Source organism: Equus przewalskii, chromosome 12, assembly GCF_037783145.1.
Source record: "Equus przewalskii isolate Varuska chromosome 12, EquPr2, whole genome shotgun sequence".
Classification (NCBI taxonomy): Eukaryota; Metazoa; Chordata; class Mammalia; order Perissodactyla; family Equidae; genus Equus; species Equus przewalskii.
The window spans coordinates 33162398-33184669 of NC_091842.1; the positions used below are offsets into that span (position 1 = coordinate 33162398).

General features: G+C 55.5%; 1 protein-coding gene across 1 annotated transcript in view; it reads left to right on the forward strand.

Moving 5' to 3' along the window:
* The first annotated feature begins 1182 nt into the window (after positions 1 to 1182).
* The window catches only part of LOC103557151 (uncharacterized), a 138110-nt gene continuing 117020 nt past the window's right edge, over positions 1183 to 22272 (forward strand). Inside the window, exons 1-10 of the mRNA XM_070566749.1 lie at positions 1183 to 1249; positions 5011 to 5064; positions 6366 to 6526; positions 9691 to 9761; positions 11556 to 11721; positions 11798 to 11932; positions 12368 to 12541; positions 15120 to 15129; positions 15381 to 15517; positions 21257 to 21360. Coding sequence (XP_070422850.1) covers positions 1183 to 1249; positions 5011 to 5064; positions 6366 to 6526; positions 9691 to 9761; positions 11556 to 11721; positions 11798 to 11932; positions 12368 to 12541; positions 15120 to 15129; positions 15381 to 15517; positions 21257 to 21360 — 1079 coding nt within the window. The remainder of the gene's footprint in view (positions 1250 to 5010; positions 5065 to 6365; positions 6527 to 9690; positions 9762 to 11555; positions 11722 to 11797; positions 11933 to 12367; positions 12542 to 15119; positions 15130 to 15380; positions 15518 to 21256; positions 21361 to 22272) is intronic.

The following is a 22272-nucleotide window of genomic DNA, read 5'->3' on the forward strand; positions in this document are numbered from 1 at the left end:
ACGTACTGACGCAGGATGAACCTTGAAAAATGATGCTCGGGCAAAGAATCCGGTCCCTCGAGGCCACATATTGAATGATTCCATTTATATGAAATGTCCAAAATAGGCAAGTCCGTCAAGACAGGGGGCAGATCAGTGGTGAGCGGGGACCGGAGCCACAGGAATGACGAGCTCCTGCTGAGGGGGGACGAAAATGTTCTAAAATTGGTGGCGGTGTTGGTTGCACAACTCTGTGAAGATACTAGAAGCCATTGAATTGGGCACTTTAAACGGGAGAATTGTATGATACGTATTAGATCTCAATAAAGTCGTTCATTAAAAGTACATTCATTGTGGGAGTAGGTCATATGAGGAGGGGCTGTCCCTGAGGCCAGCAGAGGGCTGGAAGAGGGGGTGGCCCAGGAAGTTGGCTGCCTGCAGACTAAAAACCGAAGGTGCAGGGGGAGGTGGGGGCCTGGGAGAGATGCTGAGCACCTGTGAGCAGACCCCCCCACCGCCTCCACCTCCCAAAGGATTTCGCCTGTCTTCACAGCTGGGGGTCCTAACGCGTCAAGGAGGGTGGCCTGGGGCCTGAGCATTGAAAACCCCTGCAGCTGTCCCCCTTTCGACAACAGCCGGCTCCCAGGCCTGGTTGAGCCAGCCTTCCCATTGGCGCGGCCCACCTGGAGCTGCGGGAAAAGCCAAGTGAGCATCAGCCCTCAGCACCAGAGGCGGTGGTGGCTGGCCATGTTGCGGGTGTAATCAGTGCCACTGATGGAAGGGTACCCTTTAAGATGGTCAAAGTGGTAAATTTTGTGTTACATAGATTAGACTGCAGTTTACAAAAGCATCAGCCCGTGGCTATTTGCCTTCTGCCCTGAGAGCTCCATTGACAAGGCTGAAAGAGGCCAACCCTTTTTTTCCCCTAGACTGAAAAGGGATTTTCCCCCTCATTGGTCCGAAGCCCCCTCCCTTCCTCCTGGGGGTGGGGGTGGGGGTGGGGGGGTGGGGGTGGGGGCTAAGAACTTTATTGGAGTTTCTGATTGGCTGGGGGCTTTGCCCTGGAAGCCCCCTCCCACCCCGTCCAGCGATGGCGGAGTGGACCGAGGCTGAGCTGGCCCCTTGGGGAAAGAAGGTTCTGCGGGGCGCTCGGAGCCTCCCTGGAGAGCGGCTGGAGGTGCGGGGCTCCCTGGGGCTGCGGTGATGCTGGCGCCCGGGGGGCTCCTGGGTCTGGTCCTGCTCTGGACACTGGCGGCAGCGGCTTCAGGGAGTAAGTGACGCGCTCGCCGTCCTGTCCGCGCTTCTGGCTCTGCGTCCGCTTCTGTCTGGGGTGAAGGGGCGCAGCCCGGGTCCACCTGGGGTGGCGTTTTTTGCACCCTGTTTCCACGTCCCTTCGCTGCCTCCCTTGGTTTTGCTTTTCCTGGAAAAAAGGAGGGAGAGAATACAGGTGGGTCCCTCATCTCTCCCTCCCGTCTCCCAACTTCTGGAAACTGGGACCAGATGTGGAATCCTGAGCGGTGGAAGGCGGAATTGGGGGCTGGCGGAGCCCGTGCGCGGGGCGCTCAGCGCGTCTGAAGGGGTCGAGGCGCTGAGCAGTCCCCCATGCAGGGTCCCGCGGGAAACGGTCTTTTATAAATTTTCTTGTTTATTTACCGTGGGAGGGCCCGGGAGGAGCTATCCGATAGAAGTACGATGCAAGCCAATATGTAATTTTAAATTTTCTAGTGGTCACATTTTAAAAATGCAAAAAAAAAAAAAAAGCAGGTGAAATTGATTTTAATAACATTGTACTTAATCCAGTATATCTAAAGTATCCTTAGAAAATGTAGTCAATATAAAAAGGTATAATGAAATATATTTTCTGTTCTTTGAAATCCAGTGTAATAATTAGAGTGAGGGTATAGTTCAATTTGGATGTTAAATTTTCACTGCGAATACTTGCTCTGTATTTAGACTTCCTAAAATTTAGGGTGGAGAAAGGAGTTTCATTTCCTAAGTCGTTTCAAGCGTACTTAAAAGTTTTGCAGGGGCCGGCCCGGGGTGTAGTGGTTAAGTTTGCATGTTCCGCTTCAGCGGCCTCGGGTTTGTGGGTTTGGATCTTGGGTGTGGACCTACACACTGCTCATCAAGCCGTGCTGTGGCGGCGTCCCATATACAAAAAATGGAGGAGGATTGGCACAGGTGTTAGCTCAGGTAAAAAGAGGAAAATTGGCAACAGATATTAGCTCAGGGCCAATCTTCCTCACCAAAAAAAAAAAAAAAACTGACTTGAATATCAGTTTTTAATTTAAATTTAAATTAATTAAAATGACATAAAATGACAAATTTCTCCATAACACCAGCCACATTTCAGATGCTCAATAGCCACATGTGGCTGGTGGCTATTGTACTGGACGGTGCAGGTCAGACCAGAGCTGTTTCATTCCATGTATATTCAGCATTTATTTGCCTGGCAGACAGTAGGTACTCGTTAAATCTGCGTTGGCTGGACGGGGATCAGAACTGACATCTGAGACACCTGAAATCAGACTCGGGCTGTAGAAATATCACTTTCAGTCCATTTCAGCTCCCTCTGTAGAAATGGGTCGGATCTGGCGAAAAGATTTATTACCTCCCAACGCTCAACGTTTTCACCTTCTTGGTGGCTCTATTTAGTAGGATCCTTGAATGGTCTCTGTTTTTCTGAAAATGTTTAAAAAAATTTAGACGAGTTTTTTTTTTTAAGTGCTTGAGAAATGGACAGGAAACAGACGTGGTTCCAGCAGGATGCTCTCAGATCACCGCCTGCTTCTGGGAGCTCGTGGCGGCCGGGGTCCTGCAGCCTCCCCTGCTCAGGGGCACAGCTGGCGGCAAAGCGAACAGGCAGAATGCCGGCTCTGTGCACAGCTGGGAGTTTAATGATGATGCGTAAACATGTTTAATGGGGTGCCTAGAGTCCAGGTTGTCAAAGAATTGAAGGAAAATTGGAAAGGAAATCGATTGGGTTAAATGTCTTTGAAATGCGGTTTTATCCAGGGATATTCGACTTCAATGCGAAGAGCATTTTGTCAGACGAGCCAAAATATTCAGGGGAAAACTCTGCCAAATGTCCTTCCGTGTCCTGTTGTTTCGAAAGGTCGAAACAAAATGGTGTCTAACGCACTTTCCTCCCCATTTAGGGGGAGGGTTTTGTTTTTCGAGGGGTTCACAGGCTGGTGTGTGGAATGAGTACGGTTGAGGCACGGTGGCTTGGAGGGTGGAAATGGTGTTAGTGAAAAGCCATCGTACGAAGTGGCTGCAGTTAGGCACGTGGGTGAGGCCGTCCCGGGAGGGCACGGATGGTGCCCAGGAACGGTCCAGGCCAGTGGCTGAAGGAGGACAAGGAGGGTGGATGGTAGGGGGACATGGGAGTCCTCGGGCTGGGATGGATGTGGGGGTGCTGGCCCTTCCCAGGGAGGAGGGTGGGGACCCCCTTGGAGTGTCCTCAGTGGCTCGGGCTGAGGGCTGAGGAGATCCTAGCCCATTCTGTTCGTACCCTGGTTGTCCTCAGCAGCTGAGACATGAGGGGTGAGGCAATGAGGGGTCCTGAGACCCCCCCCCCCCAGGAGCAGCGCTAGATACTACTATGTACGGCTGTGGCCTCTTGTCTTGCCTCTGTTGGTTCATGCATCCATTCGTTCACTGATTGACTCATCACTCACGTATTCATTGATGATAATACAGTGGGTAAGGCTGTGGACCCTGGAGCCAGGGTCCTAGGTTCAAACCCTGGCTTCACCACTAACTAGCTGTGTGCCCTTGGGCAAGTCACTTAAGGTCTCTGAGCCTCAGTGTCTTTATCTGTAAGATGAGAGTAATAATAGCACTCATGTCAGGGGATTGTCAGGAGATTGAAGGACCTGAATATATAAATTGCTTGGAACGGCGCATGACGTGGAGTAAGTGCTGTATGAGTGTCGGTTGTATTCATTCATTCATTCATTCATTCATTCATTCATTTCAGTCTCTACTGGGACCAGGTCCTTTTCCGGGAGCTGGGGGACACAATGTTAAAGGAGAAAAACAAAGTAACCAACTCATAAACATTTTAAGAGTGTTGAAGAGAACAAGGTGCTAAGATAGAGGCTGACAGGCAGGGCACCCGCTCTGGACCGGGCCGTCAGGGGGGCCCTGGGGAGAGGCCTTTGTGCTGAGACCTGAAGGAGCCTGGGATGTGGAGAGCAGGAGCAAGAGCGTTCAGACGGGGGGAACAGCAGGTGCAAAGGCCTTGAGCTGGAGAAGGACCGCGTGGCTGGAGGGCGCGAGTGGGTGAGATGTGGCGAAAGGGGCGGCAGAGGCCGGTGCTCACGGTAAGGATTTTGTTACAAGCACACGTGGTGGGGGGGCTTAGGGGCTGCTAAGCGGGGAGCGGTGGGATGGGATTTAGGTTTTTCAAAGATGACTCTAGCTGTGGAGGAGGAATTGTGGACACAGGGGGAATAGTTAGGCTACTGCAGACGTCTAAGCAAGAGAAGGGGTGGCTTTGCCTAGAGTGATGGCTGTGGAGATGGAGAGAGAGAAGGATGGAGGGAGGGAGGGAGGTAGGGATGGAGGGAGGAAGGGGTAGATGGAAGGAAGGAGGGATGGATGGAGAGAGGGAGGGATAGATGGATGGAGGGAGGGAGGGAGGAATGGTTGGAGGGAGGGAGGGAGGCAGGGAGAAAGACGTGCATCTGTTGATGGAATTGGCAGAACTTGCTGATGTATTGGACTTGGGGGTGATGACGAGGGAAAAGTGTGGGAGCACAAATGGCTCCCAGGTCACCGGCTTGATCAATTGGGGCGGGGTATGGTGGTGCCAGTACCCAAGATGGGGAAGAGCAGGTGGGGTGAAAGGTGGGGAGGTCACTTCCGGCCCCATGAGAGAGGAGAGCGGGCCTTATCCCTTCTTGTCCCCTTGGCCCCCTAGACCCTTAAATGTCTTGTTCATGAGCAGGTCCGTGGCCCGTGGGGGTGGGGCTGTCCCGTGTCTCCTTCTGGCCCTGCCTGGTTCCATCTGATTTGTGATTTCAGAAATTCCGGATATGCTGGCAGGACAGGCGGCCTCCTGCATGACCACGTGCACAGGTGAGCGTGTCTCTCAGGACAGCTTGTCACCCTCTGGTGACCAGGAGCCTGAGGCAGGATGGGGGCTGGGGGTTTGGGGTGGGGGGTGATGCAAGGTGTGATTAGGGACAACCCCAGAGGGCCTTGTCCACACTCCCAGAGAGGCCAGTTGGCAGGAGCAAGACGGGCTCTGCAAAGGCCACTGAGTCACAACATTTAGAGGAGAACACACACCCAGGGTGAGACGCCACTCATCCCCACGGCCTCGGGCCTTTTCCCCACAGCCGCGGTCCCAGGTGGAATGAGGCTCTAGCCAGGTGGGTCCACTTGCACCTTGGGGCGGAGAAGATGAGAGAACTTGGCACACATTCTCTGGAAAGAGAGGAGCCTTTGCGGAACGTGGGGTGCGGTGTCGTTTAAGCTCAATAAAATCGACATGAAAGTGTTCATTCAATTACCAGCCCGGGAGAGGGTGGGGTGTCAGAATTAATACTCTCATTGTGTTTTGCAATCGGTCCCCTGGTCTTAATTGAAGACTGGAGAGTCACAGACCTCTCTGCTCCCTAACCAGATCTTTCCCGGGGCCACTCCTCCCCACCCTACAATGCCCCGAGGCTGGCCAGCTTTACAGCTCCATCTCCTAGAAAGAGCAGGAGGACCTCCCCAACCCAGCCCCTGCCCCCACTCGCTATCCACCAAGGCAGCAGGTGAGGAGTCAGACCGCCAAGGTTTGGATCCCAGCTGTGTGCCCTTGGGTGAGTTAGTTCACCTCTCTGAGCCTCAGTTTTCAACTCTGTACAATGGCAAAAATAAGAGTACCCACCTCAGAGTTGGTTCTGAGGCTTAAATGAGTTCAGGTAAATGTAATCAGTGTTCTCAACCAGGGGGACTGTGCCCTCTGGGGACATTCTGCAATGTCGAGGGACATTTTGCTTGTCACAACTGGGGTGTGCTACTGGCATCTAGGGTGGAGAGGCCAGAGATGCTGCTAGACATCTTACAGTGCACAGGAGGGCCCCCCACCACAGAGTTATGAATAGTGCTGAGGCTGAGCAACTCTGATGTGTGTAAAGCTCTTAGACGCGGACCTTGCACGTGCTAACCCTGGCTAACATTTATTAAGCACTTACTGTTATCTTTATTTCCTTCTTCACTCTCAGTGGGGTCTGCAGCCACCCAGCCTTCCCCCGGCTGGGAGCAGGCAGCTCGTGGCCCAGGAGGAGAGAGGGAGGCAGGAGCCGGGATGGCTCAGTGCTCCAGGTGGAGTTGGGTCTCCGAGGGTGACGGATTGTCAAGGTGATACCACGCCCTCTGCTCTCCAGGGTCAGCTGATCCCCACCTCCCTGTGGGCACCAGATACACCTATCGCTTTGCCACCAACACCAGCACCGGCCTGCAGGGGGCCCAGGAGGAGAGGAGTGGCCTTGGCCTCCAAGGCTTGGTCACCCTCCACGTGCTTGGCCCGTGCCAGATGGCCTTACAGGTGAGTGTCTTTGGGCAACTGAGAGGTCTTGTTGACACTGGGGGGTGCCCAGGAGAGGCCACAGCCCTTTCAGTTTCCAACTTGTCTATTGAACAGAGAGGAGCTTTCTGAGGAATCCCAAATTCAGCACCTGAGGGCTCTGGAGAGCAACATGGGAACATGGCGCCATCTTGGTTGTAGGAGGTGCTGGGGTGGGCCCAGTGGGGGAGAAGCAGGGGTTCAGGAAGGGGTAAGGGCATTCCTTGGAACAAATGGAGCGACAGGGTGGGGACAAGCTGTGTCCTTGGGAGGACTGAGGGTCACAGCTAGGGAAGCTGCAGGTCCCAGGGGTGAGCGAAGTCAAACCAAGTCAGAGCCTTGTGGACGGAGGACCAGCTTAGGGTGGAAACCCACGGCCTGGATGGGGCCTCCAGGCCCGCCCTGGGCTCCTTTGTACTGGACGTGGGCCTTGCAGTGCCGGGGTCCACAGGCTTGGGTTAAAGGTGAATGGTAAGGTGGAGTGGTGGTGGTCGTCTGGGTTCAGTCAAGGTGGAATTATGAGCTGGGCTTCCTTGGGGGTTGTGGGTCTCTTTTTGTCAAGATTTCCCTGAAGCTCCCCCATATTCTTGCAAGTGGAAGCCCCTTCATATTGTTCTTTATTCCCTTTCTGATGACTCTCATGTGTTTCCTGAACAAACCCTCTCACCCTGCATAAATGGACTCTCACTTTCCACTGAAGTCTTACCTCATGCTTGAGAAGCATTTTTGAACTGGCTGGAGCGCTCGCTGGAAAGAGTTTCTCAAAACTGTTTTGTTATGTTTTCATGTAGACCACAGGATGGGGTCTTTCGTGGGGTTGCTTTGAGATACCTCTGAATTCTTAAACTATCCAAAATGTCTGTTCTGGTCAGAGCTGCAACTTTATTAGAGTCTTTGCCATCCTTTCACGTCCATCAAAACATTAGCAGTTGTTTTTTCTACAGGGCCAGTTTTCATAAAGAAATGGCTTACTGCTGCAGTTTTATTCATTTTGTTTGCTTTATTTTTAACATTAAAGAAAATTGATAATGTCAAATGATGGCAAGGGTAGAAAGAACCAGCTTATTTTGAAGACTTTCTGTGAAAATGGGAATTTTATAGTCATTCGGGAGGAGGCGATCGATTAAATATATTTTTGTGTGAAAATAAGTATTTAGAACAATGAATTTTCATAAACTGAAGACACCTGTATAGCTGCCACCAGACCAAGAATCAAAACATAACCCCATAACCCCCCTCCTCCCTTCTGGTCACTTCTCTCGGAGGCCCAGCCAGCCTAGCTGACCACTAGCCCCATAGACGAGCTTCGTCTGTCTTCGAGCTTCTCTTTAATGGAATATACAGGCCATTCTCTTTTGTATCTGGCTTCTTTTTCTTTTTTGATTTTTTTTTATTGTCAAAAAATATACATAATATAGAATTGACCATTTTAACCGTTTCAAGGCTACAAGTCAGTGGCTATAAGCACATTCCCAACGTTGTGGGACCATCACCACTGTCCAGGTCCGGAACTTTCTCATCATCCTAAACAGAAGGACTGTACCCACCATCCCTCCCCTCTCCCTGCCCCCGGAAACCTCTATTCCACTTTCTGTCTCTGTGACTTTGCCTATTCTAGGCACTTCAGATAAGTGCAATCACGTGTCACTATGAGTTTGTGACCTTCTGTGACTGGCTTCTTTCACTTAATATAACGTCTTCAAGGTGCATCCACATTGTAGCCTGTATCAGAACTTTATTTTTCTTTTTTAAAGGAAAATATTTTTATTTTTTAATTATGGTAAAAAACACATAATATAAAATTTACCTTTTTTTTTTTTTTTGGTGAGGAAGATTGGCCCTGAGCTAACATCTCTTGCCAGCGTTCCTCTTTTGTTTTTCTCCCCAAAGCCCCAGCGTATAGTTGTATATCCTAGTTGCAGGTTATTCTGGTTCTTCCTTGTGAGATGCTGCCTCAGCATGGCTTGGTGAGGCGTGTGCAGGCCCGTGTCCAGGATCTGAACAGGTGAACCCCAGGCCACCAAAGCAGAGTGTGGGAACCCAACCACTCGGCTATGGGGCCGGCCCCCTTTTTAACCATTTTTAAGTATACGGTTCAGTGGGTTTTTGTATATCTTCCATGTCCCTAGTTATCTTTTTGAACATATGGAATACAGTTATAACGAAATGCTTTCAAGCAGGTGGTATCGGTGACGTGGCTGAGGCGTCATCTTGGGGCCCAGTGGCACTGCACTTCACCCCAAGATCTCAAGCCTGGGTGACGGGGAGATGGCAGGCCCTCTGTTGGGGATGGGAGGGGAGCTGGTTTTGAGGAGACAGAAGAATTGGGTTTGAAGCAAACTGAATGAGGATTAGATACCTTGAGAAAGTGAAATCATAGGCTGGTGAAGCTATTCCGTCTGACGCTGTCATGATGGACACACGTCACCCCACACTTGTCCAGACCCACGGAAGGCGCCACACCAGGAGTGAACCCTGGTGTAAACTTCGGACCCTGGGTGGTAGCGATGGGTCGGCGTAGGCTCATTGATGGTAGCCAATGTCCCCCCGTGGTGGGGATGGTGATGACGGGGAGGCTGCGTGTGCGGGAGCAGGCGCGTAGGGAAATCTCTGTACTCCCCCTCGACATTGCTATGAACCTAAAACAGCTCTAAAAATAGTCTATTAAAAAAGTGTGAAATTGGTCTTGTTTGGGAGGCAGGTTTTAGGGTGGTTTTATTTTTCATCCTTGGAAAGCCCGTCTTCTTTTGCAATAAGTGCTTACACACTCACACGTAACCGCGGTGACCCTGGGACGTCCTACTCATTCATGATGGGCAAAGCCTTTTTTATTTGCTTTGCAATCCTAACATTTTCGTTTATACTGTATAGTCATGAGAATCTCTCACCCAAACTTCCAGGGCCTTTTGGGCCAAATGAGAAGCTAACCGGACCTTCCAGAACATGCAGCAGGGAGCGGCAGGTGCCTGGCTGGTTCATTTATTACCCCTCGATGTACTCGGCATCCAGCACGCAGGAACTAGAACCTTCAGTGCAAGGGAGCGACCCTAACCTGGGGCCCCAGAACTGCTTAGGGGACGGGGGGTGATGAAGAGGTCCCGGGATGTCCTGGGGGGTCACCAACTCAATGGCACTTTTTGCTTCAGCTCCAAGACGTCCAGGTGACGTCCGTCCTGGGGGCCAAGGTGGAAGTCCTGAAGGAGTCAGAGCGTTTGAGGTAAGGCGCTGGCCTTGACTGGGCCTTGCCCCTGACGGACCTGTGAGCCCTGTCCCCTCTCCGGATGGTTGCTGGGCGCTGGGTGCGCCAGGTTAGATTGGGGGAGCCCAGTGAGGGGGAGCCCCTGCAGAGGAGAGATGCCATTTTGGGCTGAAGTTCACAGAGGGCTCCATCGGTGTGTTTTGACCTTGCTAAGCCCCCCAGACGAGACCACTGATGAGGACGACTTGGGGGTGTCCTGGCGCAGGAGGCTTGAGTGACTCCGAAGAGCCTCAGGTGGCCTTGCCTTACCTGTGAAAGGAACTCGCCCCTGTGTCCCCTGCCTGTCACCCCCCAACATGCCCAGATTTTATACCAGCCAAGCACCCTCTGGACTCATCCTTGAGAACATTCTGGAAGACACTGGGCTGCCTCTGAGGCCTGCCCCTCTCCCCTCCCCCTCTCTGCCCAGATGGGGCTTTTCCTGGAGACTCATGGCCTCTCCCTGCCCAAGCTAAGCCCGGCTTTGGTGACCCAGGCAAGCCTGGAATTCTCCCACGGGCTCGTTTCCCAGGACGCTCCGACAGTGGCCTCAGTGGCCTCCGCGATCTGTCCAGCCACCAGCCTGCAGACAAACCCGTCTCTGCAGAGTCCTCTTCCTTTTTTATTGCAAATTCGGTTGATAAAAAATAAAGCCTTTGTGCAAGGATACAGGGATGGGCGATGCCGGCCAAGGGGCGGGCGGATCCGCTGAAAGGCTTATGTGGTCCATGGTCCCCTCCCCGGGGCAGCGAGGGCTATTGTCCCTGAGCTCCTCATCAGAAATGCGAAGTCAGTGGGTGGGGGGCTGTCAGCTCCTTGAGGCCAGAGTGACACTTGCTATTCTGGAAGGGGCGGGCACCATTGGCATTTCTCTCTGGAGCAAGGCCTGAGACCCAGGGGCTGCCTCCAGAAGGCCCCAGACCCCCGTTGGAGCTGGAGAGGGGGCCGTGACCTCCTGGAGACGTACAAGTAGGGTCTTTGATCCCTCAAGGTTCTGCCTTGCTGACAGCCTGGGGGGGCGGGGGGGTTGGGGTCTTAGTGGTCCCCCAACCCCCCATGCACAAACATGGGGACTCCATTATCCCTCATTCCCCCGCATCCCCGAGCCCCTCTCTGGGCAGATGTCAGACACAGGCACCTTCCTGCCAGGTGAGGCGTGGCGGGAGGAGCCCTGGGCTGAATTCTGGTCCCAGCTCCTCCCCGACTTGCTGTGTGATCCCTTCCAGTGGCTCCCCCTCTCTGGGCCTCGTTTCCTTGTCTGCACCAGGGCGCATCTCAAGTCACTTACAGCTCAGGGTTTCTGAGCCCCCTGACGCTAGGGCCAGGCTGCCTGGGTTTGAATCCCAGCCGCAGCCCTGTGCAAGTCACTTTCCTGCTCGCAGCCTCAGGGTCCTCATCTGGGACGTGGGCAGGGGCTTGCTAAATATCTCGCTGGTGGGCTGGGAAAATGAGAAGCTTTGGGACCAGGGAGCCCCTGGAAGCTGAGCTTTCTACGATTTCATGGCTGTAGGGGGGGGGTCACAAACATGTACCTTTTGTCCGAGGGGCCACAAGACTGGGGGTAGCTTTGAGCAAAGCCTTGGCGGCCGTTGTGTTTGATTCAGCAGTTGCTGGAGAGCCCAGCCCAGAAGGGAAGCAAGGCCATATGGGGGATGTGGAGGTACCCTGGGGGGCTTCTGATGTGGGCTGATCTGTAGGAGCGGGTGGCGCAAGATGGGTAGGGATGCGGCCTGGGGCCCGGGAGGGGCCCGCCTGACGCCCACCCACCCGCAGTGCCGCCCTGGGCCGCGTCCCGCTCCGCTTCGTTCTGCGCGCCGGGCGTGTGGCCCACCTGTGTCCCCACCGTGCCGAGCCGTGCTGGGCGCTGAACGTGAAGCGTGCGGTGCTGAGCCTGGTCCAGGGTCACCCCGGCACCCCCGGCCACCAGACCACAGACGAGGTGAGGCCAGGAGCCTGGAGGGGGGCGGAGGGCAGGGGAGGAGCAGGGGCTCACTGGGTCCCGTTCACTCGCCCAGGTGGATGTCCTGGGCAGGTGTCCCACCACGTACGAGCAACGTGGCGCCACGCTGCGCAAGACCAAGGATCTGGCGCGGTGCTCCCTGCGCAGGGCGCGCTCCTCCCTGCGCTCCCAGGCCCTGCCCCTGCCAGCGGTAAGCGCCTCCGCCTCCTCCCCACTCCTCTCCCCTTCCCTCCCCTCCCCCTCCAGTCCGGCGTCCTGCAGATGACAGGGTTCTGTAAGTCGTGCATGTCTGGACAAGGATGAGAGGTGGCCTTGTTAGCCTTAAGTGCTGCCACACAGAGTCTGCATCTGGGGGCTGCTGCCCGCTGTACCCACTCTGGTGTGCTTCGTTTTCACACTGAGGCTCGCTTGCTCTCCTTGGGGTTCCAGTTGGCCGGCCCTTCTTGCTCTCCTGTCCTTCTCTCCATCAGCCTTCGTCCGGGCTGCTGTTGCCGCAATCCAGGTGGAGGGGTCCTCTGATGTAGCCCCCTGTCCAGCCCTCACTGCCAGTTTCAGGGGCCCCGGCCGGGTTCCGTCACAGCCGGGCCTGGCCTGAGCCGCTGTCTCTCCCCAGCATGGTCCGCAGGCCGGCCTGGCCTCCCGCCTGAGCTGCCTGCAGCGTTTCCAGGCCGGCGTGCTGCGGGAGGCCTCCTGCGAAGAGCTGGACGCCGTGGGGCCGCTCTCCGAGAAGGCGAGAGCCGTGCAGATGTGGACCCTTGCCTCACTCACCCTGCTGCAGGAGGTGCCCCCGGATCCGGCTGTGGCAGGTGACCGGGGGCGAGTGGGGGGACCCCTCGAGGAGCCTCAATCAGGCCGAGGCTCCATCGCTCTGTCCCTGTTGTCACACCCTTGAAGCTTTTCTGAGAACGGCTGTGGTCAGGAGAGTCAGCCTCTTGTTCTAGAACTTTCTCTGGAAGTCTCTGCTGCCTCAGACACTCAGGCCTGGCCTTGTCCCTCTCCCTGAGTGTTCTCCGTGGAGATGGCATCTTCTGGTCCCAGCTTTTGTGGGACAATTCGCCTTACCTCTGATGACCCCTCAGCCTGACCATTTTGGGGATCAGGTTTCCTGATTTTCTGGAAAGTTCCTGCCAACACGTAGCGTTCCTTGGGGCTTGGCTTTCTCCAACAGTTTTGCTGGAAAGAAACAAGCAAGGTGTGCGTCTGAGGGGAAGAGAGCTTTTTCCAGGATTGAGAAACAGCTAGTCCCTTGAATATTGATCTGAGACTGGTTATTTCCTGTCGCTGACATTTTGGAAGGATTTCTTGTGGGCCAGGAGCCGTCGTGAGTGCTTTAGGGGGTTCTTTCGTTTCGTTCTCATCATCACCCCGTTGGGAAGGTACTGTTCTTAGTTACATTTTTCAAACACGGAAACTGGGGCTCCGGGAGGTGAAATGACTTGTCCAAGGTCACACAGCTTGTGAGAGGCAGAGCTGGGATCTGAGCGCCCGGGTCCGTCCTACAGCCCAGGCTGGGGATGGCGTTTGCCTCCCGGGATGGGCCCCCTCACCACCCGAGGACAGCCCAGCAGGTGGCGACTGAAGTCCCGGGGCTCCCCAGCTTCCCTCTGGCTCCATGGATGGCGGCTAAGACCCTGCTCCCAGCCTCCTCCGGCACAGACACCGCCAGTGACCGGGGCCTCTAGTCTTGTTGGGACCTGGTGCCTCCCCCTCGAGTCGAATGAACTTTTCATCTTTTTTTTTTTGAAGAAGAAGAAGATTAGCCCTGAGCTAACATCTGCTGCCAATCCTCCTCTTTTTGCTGAGGAAGACTGGCCCTGACCTAACTTCCGTGCCCATCTTCCTCTACTTTATATGTGGGACACCTACCACAGCATGGTGTACCAAGCGGTGCCATGTCCGCACGCGGGATCCAAACCGGCGAACCTGGAGCCGTCGAAGCGGAACGTGCGCACCTAACCGCTGTGCCACCGGGACGGCCCCTCATCTTTTTTTTTTTTTAAACAGCTTTATTGAAATATATTTCACATCCCATACAATTCACCCATTTAAAGAGAACAATTCTCTGGCTTCTAGGATATTCAGAGTTTTACACCGATCATTGCAATCAACTTTAGAACATTTCTGTCACACCCAAAAAGAAACCTTGCACTCGTCAGCTGTCACCCCCAATCCTCGCCCGCCCCTGCCCCCCAGCCCTAGGTAACCACTGATATACATTCTGCCTCCGTGCATGTGCCCATTGTGGACATTTCACGTAAATAGAGTTATCCAGTCTGTGACCTTTGTGTCTGGCTTCTTTACTGAGCGTCGTGTTTTCAGGCTTTGTCCATGTCGTTACACGTGTCAGACTTTATTCTTTTTATTGCCGAATAATCTCTCCTCATCTGGGTGAACTTTCCGTGTCCTCTCTGTCAGTCTTAAGAGGGCTTTGGAATCAGAACTGGATTTCAGTCCTGACTTTGTGGTGTGTGACTTGGGCCACTGGCTTCTCTCTGTGCCTCAGTTTCCCTAGCTGTAAATATAGGAGTATACCAATCCTTACCCCGGAGGTTATGGGGAGGACTAGAGGAAATGGTGAAAGCTGTTGGCACAGGGCCTGGCTTGTGGCATCTGTAAACTCTGGTCCACGTCCCCTGTCCCCCTTCTCTGTAGGGCCTGAATTTCCAAAAACACTCTCGGAAAGGAGTCTTATCCTTTCTGTAAATTTGGCACTTGGCACAGACAGCCCTGGCTTGCTCTAGCCCTTTCTTCCTGGGCTGTCCTCTGTGGGCATGGATCGCCTGGCTCCCAGCGTTTGTCGGAGGCTTCTCCCCAGATCTGAAGACCTTCCCCGGATCTCTGGGAATGTGCTCCTGGTCACGCCAATTGCTGACGTGTGTCTGGGCGCCTGTGACCCAGGCCTTGCCCACACCCTGGGGATAGAGCTGCGACCACAGCAGATTCCATTGATCCCTGTTGCTCTGAGGCCGACACTCTCATGGGGGAGGCAAAAATGTGGACCAGGTGGTTGGAGCTGTTGATACGTGGTACGAGTGAAATTAAGCAGCCATGTGATGGCAAGTGACAGCAGGGTCAAGAGGACCTCTCTGAGGAAGGGAGGTTTTTGCTGAAGGGTGAAAGGGGCTGGCTGTGGGAAGATGTGGGAAAGAGCATCCAGGGAGAAAACAGCGAGTGCAAAGGCCCTGGGGCAGGAGTGGCCCCCCCCTCCCAGTCCCAGGTGCCCAGGGCTAAGGAGAGGTCTAAGGAACAGGTGGATGACCGTGTGCACCTGCGTGGAGATAGACAGACACAGGGTGAGTGCCCTGACCTGGGGGCAGCCGGCCCGTGTTGGACAGCATCTGGAAGGCACAGCCCTTTGTAAGGAGCACTGAGGCTAGGGGACGGGTGGTTTGGGGAGTCGGGGAAAGTGAACATCCTCATGGCTTATTTGGCCATCCCCCACTGATGGGCACATGGGTTGTTTCCCATCTTTCACTGTGAGCAGCGGTGCTGCCGTGATTTTCCTCATGCGTGTCCCGCTCGCCTGCTGCCTGAAGCACGTCAAGGGCAGCGTCAGCGGGAAGTGGGGCAGCTCCCAGGGGGCCGTCTGGCTCACTCGGGTGTTCCCTCATGTGGTCATCCCCATCCAGCGCTTCCAGTCTCAGATCCAGAGGATGGAGAATTAACCCCGAGCAGCCTGTTGTACGAATGGGAGGAGACGTTGCCCCAGGCCACGGTGGCCGCAGCGGCTGCATCCTTGAGGAAGCTGTGCCTGGCTCAGACCACCAGCTTTGAGGTAAGCAGCTTCTCCAGCCCCAGGCTAGTCTGCCCTGGGCCTGGGTCCCTGGGATCCCCTCTTCTTCCTGCCCAGATCCTTTATGACCCACTCTCCCAGATGTTCAGTATCAAGGTGCTGTGTACAGTTGAGCAGGTCACGCACTGCACAACCGTGTCTGGTTGCGAAAGCAAAGAAGAGTAAGAAGTCTAGCTGGTGTGTGCCGGGCCTTGTGCCCCAGTGCAGGCTGGATGTGAGCAAAGAGGAGGCCTTTTTCTCATCTGCTGTTATGGGCAGTCCTGTTGGGGCCCAGTCTAACCTTCTGAATGTGGCCTGTCCCAGAGATCTGTCGGGAAATCTCTAGCCACATCCAGGCCTCAGCACTGAAGACTTCTCACCAAGTCCCAACCAAGTCAGGAAGACGGGGCCCAGGCCTCTGGAACTCCCAGCCCTTTAGAGGCAAGGGGTGGCCGTGATGTGGAGGTCCCGTAGCCCAGGGCCCATGCTGGCTGGTCCACCCAGGCTGTGAACTCTCTGTTCAGCAAGGCGAGGGGCTTCCTGTGGGATCTGGCACCATCCTCGGCCCTTCTGATGAACGAGATGGATGCAGTGCCCGCTGGCACATGGCATGAAAGCTGGTGGAGGGAGGATGGACGGTAGCCACGGCAGGCGAGCGCGGATTGCAGCTGTCCTGAGCGCCGTGAGGAGAACAGAGCAGGGTGTGGCCGTTTGAGCACTTTAGACCAGGGCTCTAAAGCCGAGGACGTTGGAGTTGAGACGTGGGGGGGTCCCTTGGGAAGGGGGACAGGAGCCCTCTGAAAGCAAGGTTTGCCCGGGCCGAGTCCTGAATCTGGACCGTGTGGGTGTGTTCGCGGAGAGGCAGGCCAGCCCCGCTGGAGATAGGCAGTGAGGACCAGCAGGGGCCAGCTGGTCAGGATGACTTCCAGAACATTCCAGGCACGTAGAGATCTGAGGCATCCAGGCTGGGGTTAGTCCGCCTCGGTTTCTGGGGGTCTGGGCTGAGATGGCGCAGACCCCCCGTGTCCTGCTTGACTGCAGGAAACAGGGTCACCTGGGGCACTTAGCAGGGACGCCCAGAAATGTGGGTGAACTGAATGTCCTGAGTCCAGAGGGCTAAGGAGACAAGGCAGGGAAGCGGGGGTGAGGGAGCGGGTGGGGCTGGCGCGGGAGGCAGTTTTAAATGATGGACGGCCCAGTAAGGCTGTCCTGAGGAGGTGACGTTGAATAAAGACCTGGAGGAGATGTGGTGTCAGCATGTGGCTCTGGGGGGTGGTCAGCGGAGGGAGGCCACGGCGCGTGCCCCAGTGTCCCTTCCCGGAGGGCCCTGCCCCGACCATCAAGCGGCCACCTGGCTCCGACCCTCTCTGCCTCGTCACTCTGGTTTTCTTTTCTTTTGTGGATAACCACAAGCTGACGTGCTCTCCTGTTTACTCTCTGTTTCCGCCTCCCCATCCCGAGAGCCAGGGTCCCAGGCTGCCTTCATCCCCGTTACACCCAGCGGGGGAACGCGCTGAGCTCAGTACAGGCTTGTGGAAGAGTGTGGACGCTCTCTCACGTTGAGCTGGGCTGTACCATAGTAATAATAACACTAGATACATTGTTACGTTAGTTTCTCAGGGCTGTCCTAACAAATGACCACAAACCGTGTGCTTAAAACCATAGATATTGGGGCTGGCCCAGTGGCGCAGTGGTTAAGTGTGCACGTTCCACTTTGGTGGCCCGGGGTTCGCTGGTTCAGATCCCGGGTGCGGACATGGCACCGCTTGGCACACCACGCTGTGTCAGGCGTCCCACGTATAAAGTAGAGGAAGATGGGCACAGATGTTAGCTCAGGGCCAGTCTTCCTCAGCAAAAAGAGGAGGATTGGCAGCAGATGTTAGCTCAGGGCTGATCTTCCTCAAAAAAAAAAAACAAACCCATAGATATTTATTCTCGCAGACTTCTGGAGACCAGAAGTCCAAAATCAAGGTGCCGCCGGGCAGGCTCCCTCCAGGGGTTCCGGGGAAGACCATTCCTCACCTCTCCCAGCTTCCGGTGACCATCAGCATCCCTGGGCTTGTGGCCGCGTGCTCCCGTGTCCCATCCATCTTCACACTACCTTCTCTTCTCTCTCTCATAAGGACGCCTGTCATTGGCTTGGGACCCACCCAGATCATGCAGGATGCTCTCGTCTCCAGAGTCTTAATTACATCTGCAAAGACCTCTTTATCCAAATAAGGGCCACCTTCACAGGTTCTGGGAGCTGGGACGTGGATGTATCTTTCAGGGGCCGCCACTCAGCCCACCACAATTTTATTGAGCACTTACGGTGTGCCCAGGCAATAAGCTAAGAGCCTCACTTGTGTTATGGAGTCCTCTCAGTAAAATTCGTAGCATCATCCTCATTTTACAGATGATGAAATGGAGGTTTCCCGGCTTTGGGAAATGTGCTCCAAGCCACCAGCTAGTATGTGACAGAACTGGCTGTAAACTGGGGCAGCCTGGCCCCTCGCAGGGTTTCTCATCCTGGCAGTGGCGTCCCCCCGGGCCAGATCATTCTTTATTGCCGAGGTTGTCCTGTGCATTGCAGGATATTCAGCGGCATGCCTGGCCTCTGCTCACTCGATGCCAGCATCCCCCCCCAACCCGGTTGTGACAACCCAAAGTGTCTCCAGATGTTGCCAGATGTTGGGAACTGATCTACGGCCTGTGTTCTAACCATTGCCCTACCCAACCTCGTGAAATGCTGGGAAGCCACAGGACAGGCCCGCTTCCTCTCGTCAGGCCCCCGGAGCACCTCTGACCCCCTGACGGCGTTTCCCCTGGCAGAGGCGGCTCAGTGCAGGGCGTGCTGTGGGCCTGTGTCTCCCCTCTGGAGACTGGCAGTGCCAGCCCCAGAGAGCACAGGGCAGCTGTCCTGTATTTATAGCATGAAAAGGAAGTCAATTGTTCCCGCCACGGAGGTCCCCTGGGCTGGGGGTGGATTGCTGAGGACCTTGCTCCTGAAAGTGGCTTTTGTGGGATGTCTCAGTGCACATCAAGCAGCTCCTGGGCCCCCCGGAGGGCTGAGGGCCCGCCTGGTTGCCCGGGGGACCGACCCTGGCCTTCAGCTGGGAACGCCTCCACCCTTCTCGTTGTTGGTGGGCAGGAGACAAGGTTGGTTTCCAGTCTGGAAACAAAAGCAGGACTCAGTGCTCAGTAGACAGCAAATTCCCCAGCCTGACCTCCACAGAGGGGCCCAGAGTTTCGACACGGGGGTGGGTGGGCGGGGGCGCCGTGAGCTGGGGTGGCCAAGGGCATCAATTGAGGGAAGGAGAAAGAAGGCTGGGAGAGGAGCAGGTGATCCATCTGGGTAGACCCCACACCTCCGGGGCTGCCAGGGAGGACGCCCCAGAGGGGGCCCAGCTCATGACCACCATCCGATATTCTAAGAATAGAGAACCCAAGTCACAGGCATTTATTAAACGCCGACTGTGTACAGCCAAGCGTTTTAGAGACGGTGTAGACAGCGGTGAGCCAGAGCTGATGGCTAGATTTCCAGGAGTCCTGCAGGCTGGTTGTTAAACACAGACATTGCTAACAATGAAATTATCCCATGTTACCATTAAAATGAATCATCCTAGAAACCCAGGTGGCGAGTTGACACCCTTGCTAGTCAGTACCTGGTCACTTTACTCCACGTTACTGTTATCTCTGCCCTCGAGGTTGTTGTATTTACTGTGGCTGCTTGGTGGGAATCCAACCCATGATATGCTTCTGCATTGCTCTTCCCAGCTCTGTGCTCGGTGACAGCACGCGGACCCTGGAAATGGGCCGTGCTGGGCGTGTCTACAGCGTGGAAATTGGCAAACGCTACACGTCGGGGCTTTCTCTCTTGCTTATGCCCTTGAGTGTGGGACGCTGGTTCAGAGTGTGGGTCTAGGAGCTGCACAGCCTGGGTTCCAGTCTCGACCCTGCCGCTTAGTCGCCGGGAGGCCGCTGGCCCCTGACGGATGTGCTCCCAGTGTCACCTTCCTTCTCTGTCGAGTGGGGGTGGTGACAGCCGCTCCTCGTGGGGTGTGTGAGGGTCACGAGAGGCGATGTCTGAGACGTGCTTGGAACAAGGCGCCCACTAAGGAACCAGTGGCGGTATTGTGCTTGCTGCTGTTGTTATTATTATCATTGCCCGTCGTTGTTGTTAGTGGCGATGGAGGTGACGGGCTTCTCACTCGGGGGGCGGGAGCCTTACGCGCTCTTTCTTCCGCCCCACAGCCTTCCTGGCTCCAGCCTCTCTCTCCTTGTCTTTTTGATGAGAACTCAGGGTTTGCTCTTAGCGGCTTTCCTCTGTATCGTCCAGCAGTGGTACCTACGCTCATTGTGCATCCGTCACGTCCCTAGGACTTATTTCTCTTGGTCCCCTTCCTTCAAGTCCCCGCCTCTTTTCTCCTTTTGAATGTCTCCTCTTCCTGCTGGAGGGGAAACCAGGATGAGCCTCCGGTGTCCTCCTGCCGTGCCTGGCTCTGGAAAGCTGGTCCCGAAGCCAACGCGTGTGGCCGGAGGGAGCAGCAGGAGAGCTCCAGGGAGGACGCCCGGCCCTCCCCAGCCAGGCACAGGGTGTGCACATTGCCAGAGCTCTTAAAAGCACACGTGTCTGCACCCAGGGACTCGCGGGGGAACGGCAGCCACTAGCCGGAGGGAGATGGAGCTGAGCCCGTCCCAAAGGCAGGTGGCGGGCCTGGAACCAGATTCCCCAGGGGAACCACCCCAAATGGGGTCGACAGAGAGTCTTCGAGGCCAACAGCGGTCAGCCGGCACAAGGGGCTGGCTTGTGTGTCCTGCACCGGGAGTAAAGGCAGAGCTCAGGGTCACCACAGCTTCACCAACAGAAGCCACATTGTGGGAATGCTGCCCGGACCCTGGCGGAGGCGTGGGTGGGCCAAGCTGGCCAGAGAGGGGCATCTTGCTGAGGTCAAGCTGTGTGTGTGGGTACTCAGTCCCCACGGCTCAGGGCAGAGGAGGCCCAAGGCCAGGCACGCAGTGCCAGCACCCGCGGACCCCTGGCTGGGGACAGTGGGAGGAAGAGGGGCTTCAGGCCTGGCCTTGGCCCAGCCCGGACGCGTGGGGACTGCCAGCGGGAATCCAGCACTTGGTGGCACTTTCTGTGGCTTTGGGTTCAGGCCGAGGCAAGGAGCCTGAGACGGAAGGGGCACCGGTGTCCCAAAGCCCGGTTCTCTCCAAACCCGAGGGGGGCGGGCTCTGAGCCGAGCCCTTGATTTCTTGGTGAGTTTTTGGACACCTGGCGACTGTGCTGGTCAGGCCTGCAGACAAAGGACTAAAATTGCGAGCCATTGATGTGCGATTCTGCGAAGCGTCTGCATGTTTTTTCATTAAAATTATTGGGAAAGACAGCCACCTCGCTAACCGTGTGAACTGTGCTAAGACGCGTTGTGATAATTAGATTAGAATCACGGTGAATGTTTGTGCTGCTTTTATTAGAGCGGGAAGGCCTCGACTGCACATGCCGTGTCTGCGTCTCCCCACCACACCTCTGGCCCCCAGCGCAGCCCTGGCCCCTAGCAGGTGCCTAACGGGGCTTGGGACTCAGCGGGGAGCAGCCCAGACCTGTGGCCCCATCTCTCCGCGTCTGTGGCACCTTAGGGCGAAGCTCCCAGCCTCCCTCCTGCTTCCCCTGCAGCCGTGTCTGGAGGCGGGGGGATGGACGCGATGACCCTGGGGCCCCCACGCTGCTGGGCCTCTCACGCTGCCCCCTCTGACCCCCAGGCCGCAGAGCTGCTCCTGACTCTGGTGTCCCAGCTCCAGGGCCTCACCCTGGAAGCGCTGATGGAACTCTGGCGACATTCTTCCTTTAAATGCCACGGCAACTGGTAAGGGGCCCTCCCCGGGTCGGACAGGGCTGGACTGGGAGCTGGCTGGGGGTCCCGGTGGGGCTGGGTGGTCTCTTCCCATGTCCTCATTGAAGGGTGGAGGCTGATGTCTCATTTCATCCCCGTGATACTGGCTAGTCCTACAGTCTGGGGACATCTGCCAGGAAGGCGATTAAGTGGGGAGCTCGGAGGTTCCCACGGGGGCCCAGGCCTTCTTGGAGTCTAGAAGCTGAGGGGCCTGGGGTATAAAGACGGCCATTGTTCTCTCCCTCAGACGGGGATGCTCGTGTGAGAGCTGGAATTAACATTCCAATGCGCCCGGTACCCTTCTGAGGGGGTGGGGGTGTGGGGCAAGGCTGGGATCCACCCCCTGTGACCCTGCTAAATGTGGGGCCAGCAAGGGGTGCAGAGAGACCCGGGCGGCATGGAGGGGAACCTCCAAGAAACCAGCACCAAGGGCTCAGGGCTGTGCGGGGGGCAGGGAGAGCTCGGGGTTCCGTCTCAGAGTCCAGCCCCTCACTTACCAGGCCCCGGAGATGCAACTTCAGGCCTGTGAGCTTTTCAAGGCTCTTATAAATATTTTGAGACCTGAAAAATATTTTATCAGCTCTGAAATCGGAAAGGAAAAACCCCTGCAAAATCAGCATTACCCAATGTTTAATTGAATGACTGCTAAACATAATAGCTAATGCAAAGATCCTTTTTGAGCCCTTTGTCCATAATGGCTCCTTTAATCCTCACAAGGACCCTGGGGGGTAGGTGGTTTTAGTATTTCTACCTTAGGGTTACAGAAGGCAATCGAGGCACAGAGCAGTTAGGAAACTTGCCCAAAGTCACACAGCAGAGCTGGAATTTGAACCCAGGCGGCCTGTGCTGCTCCATCCAATTCTTATGGGCTTAATTGTAAATTAT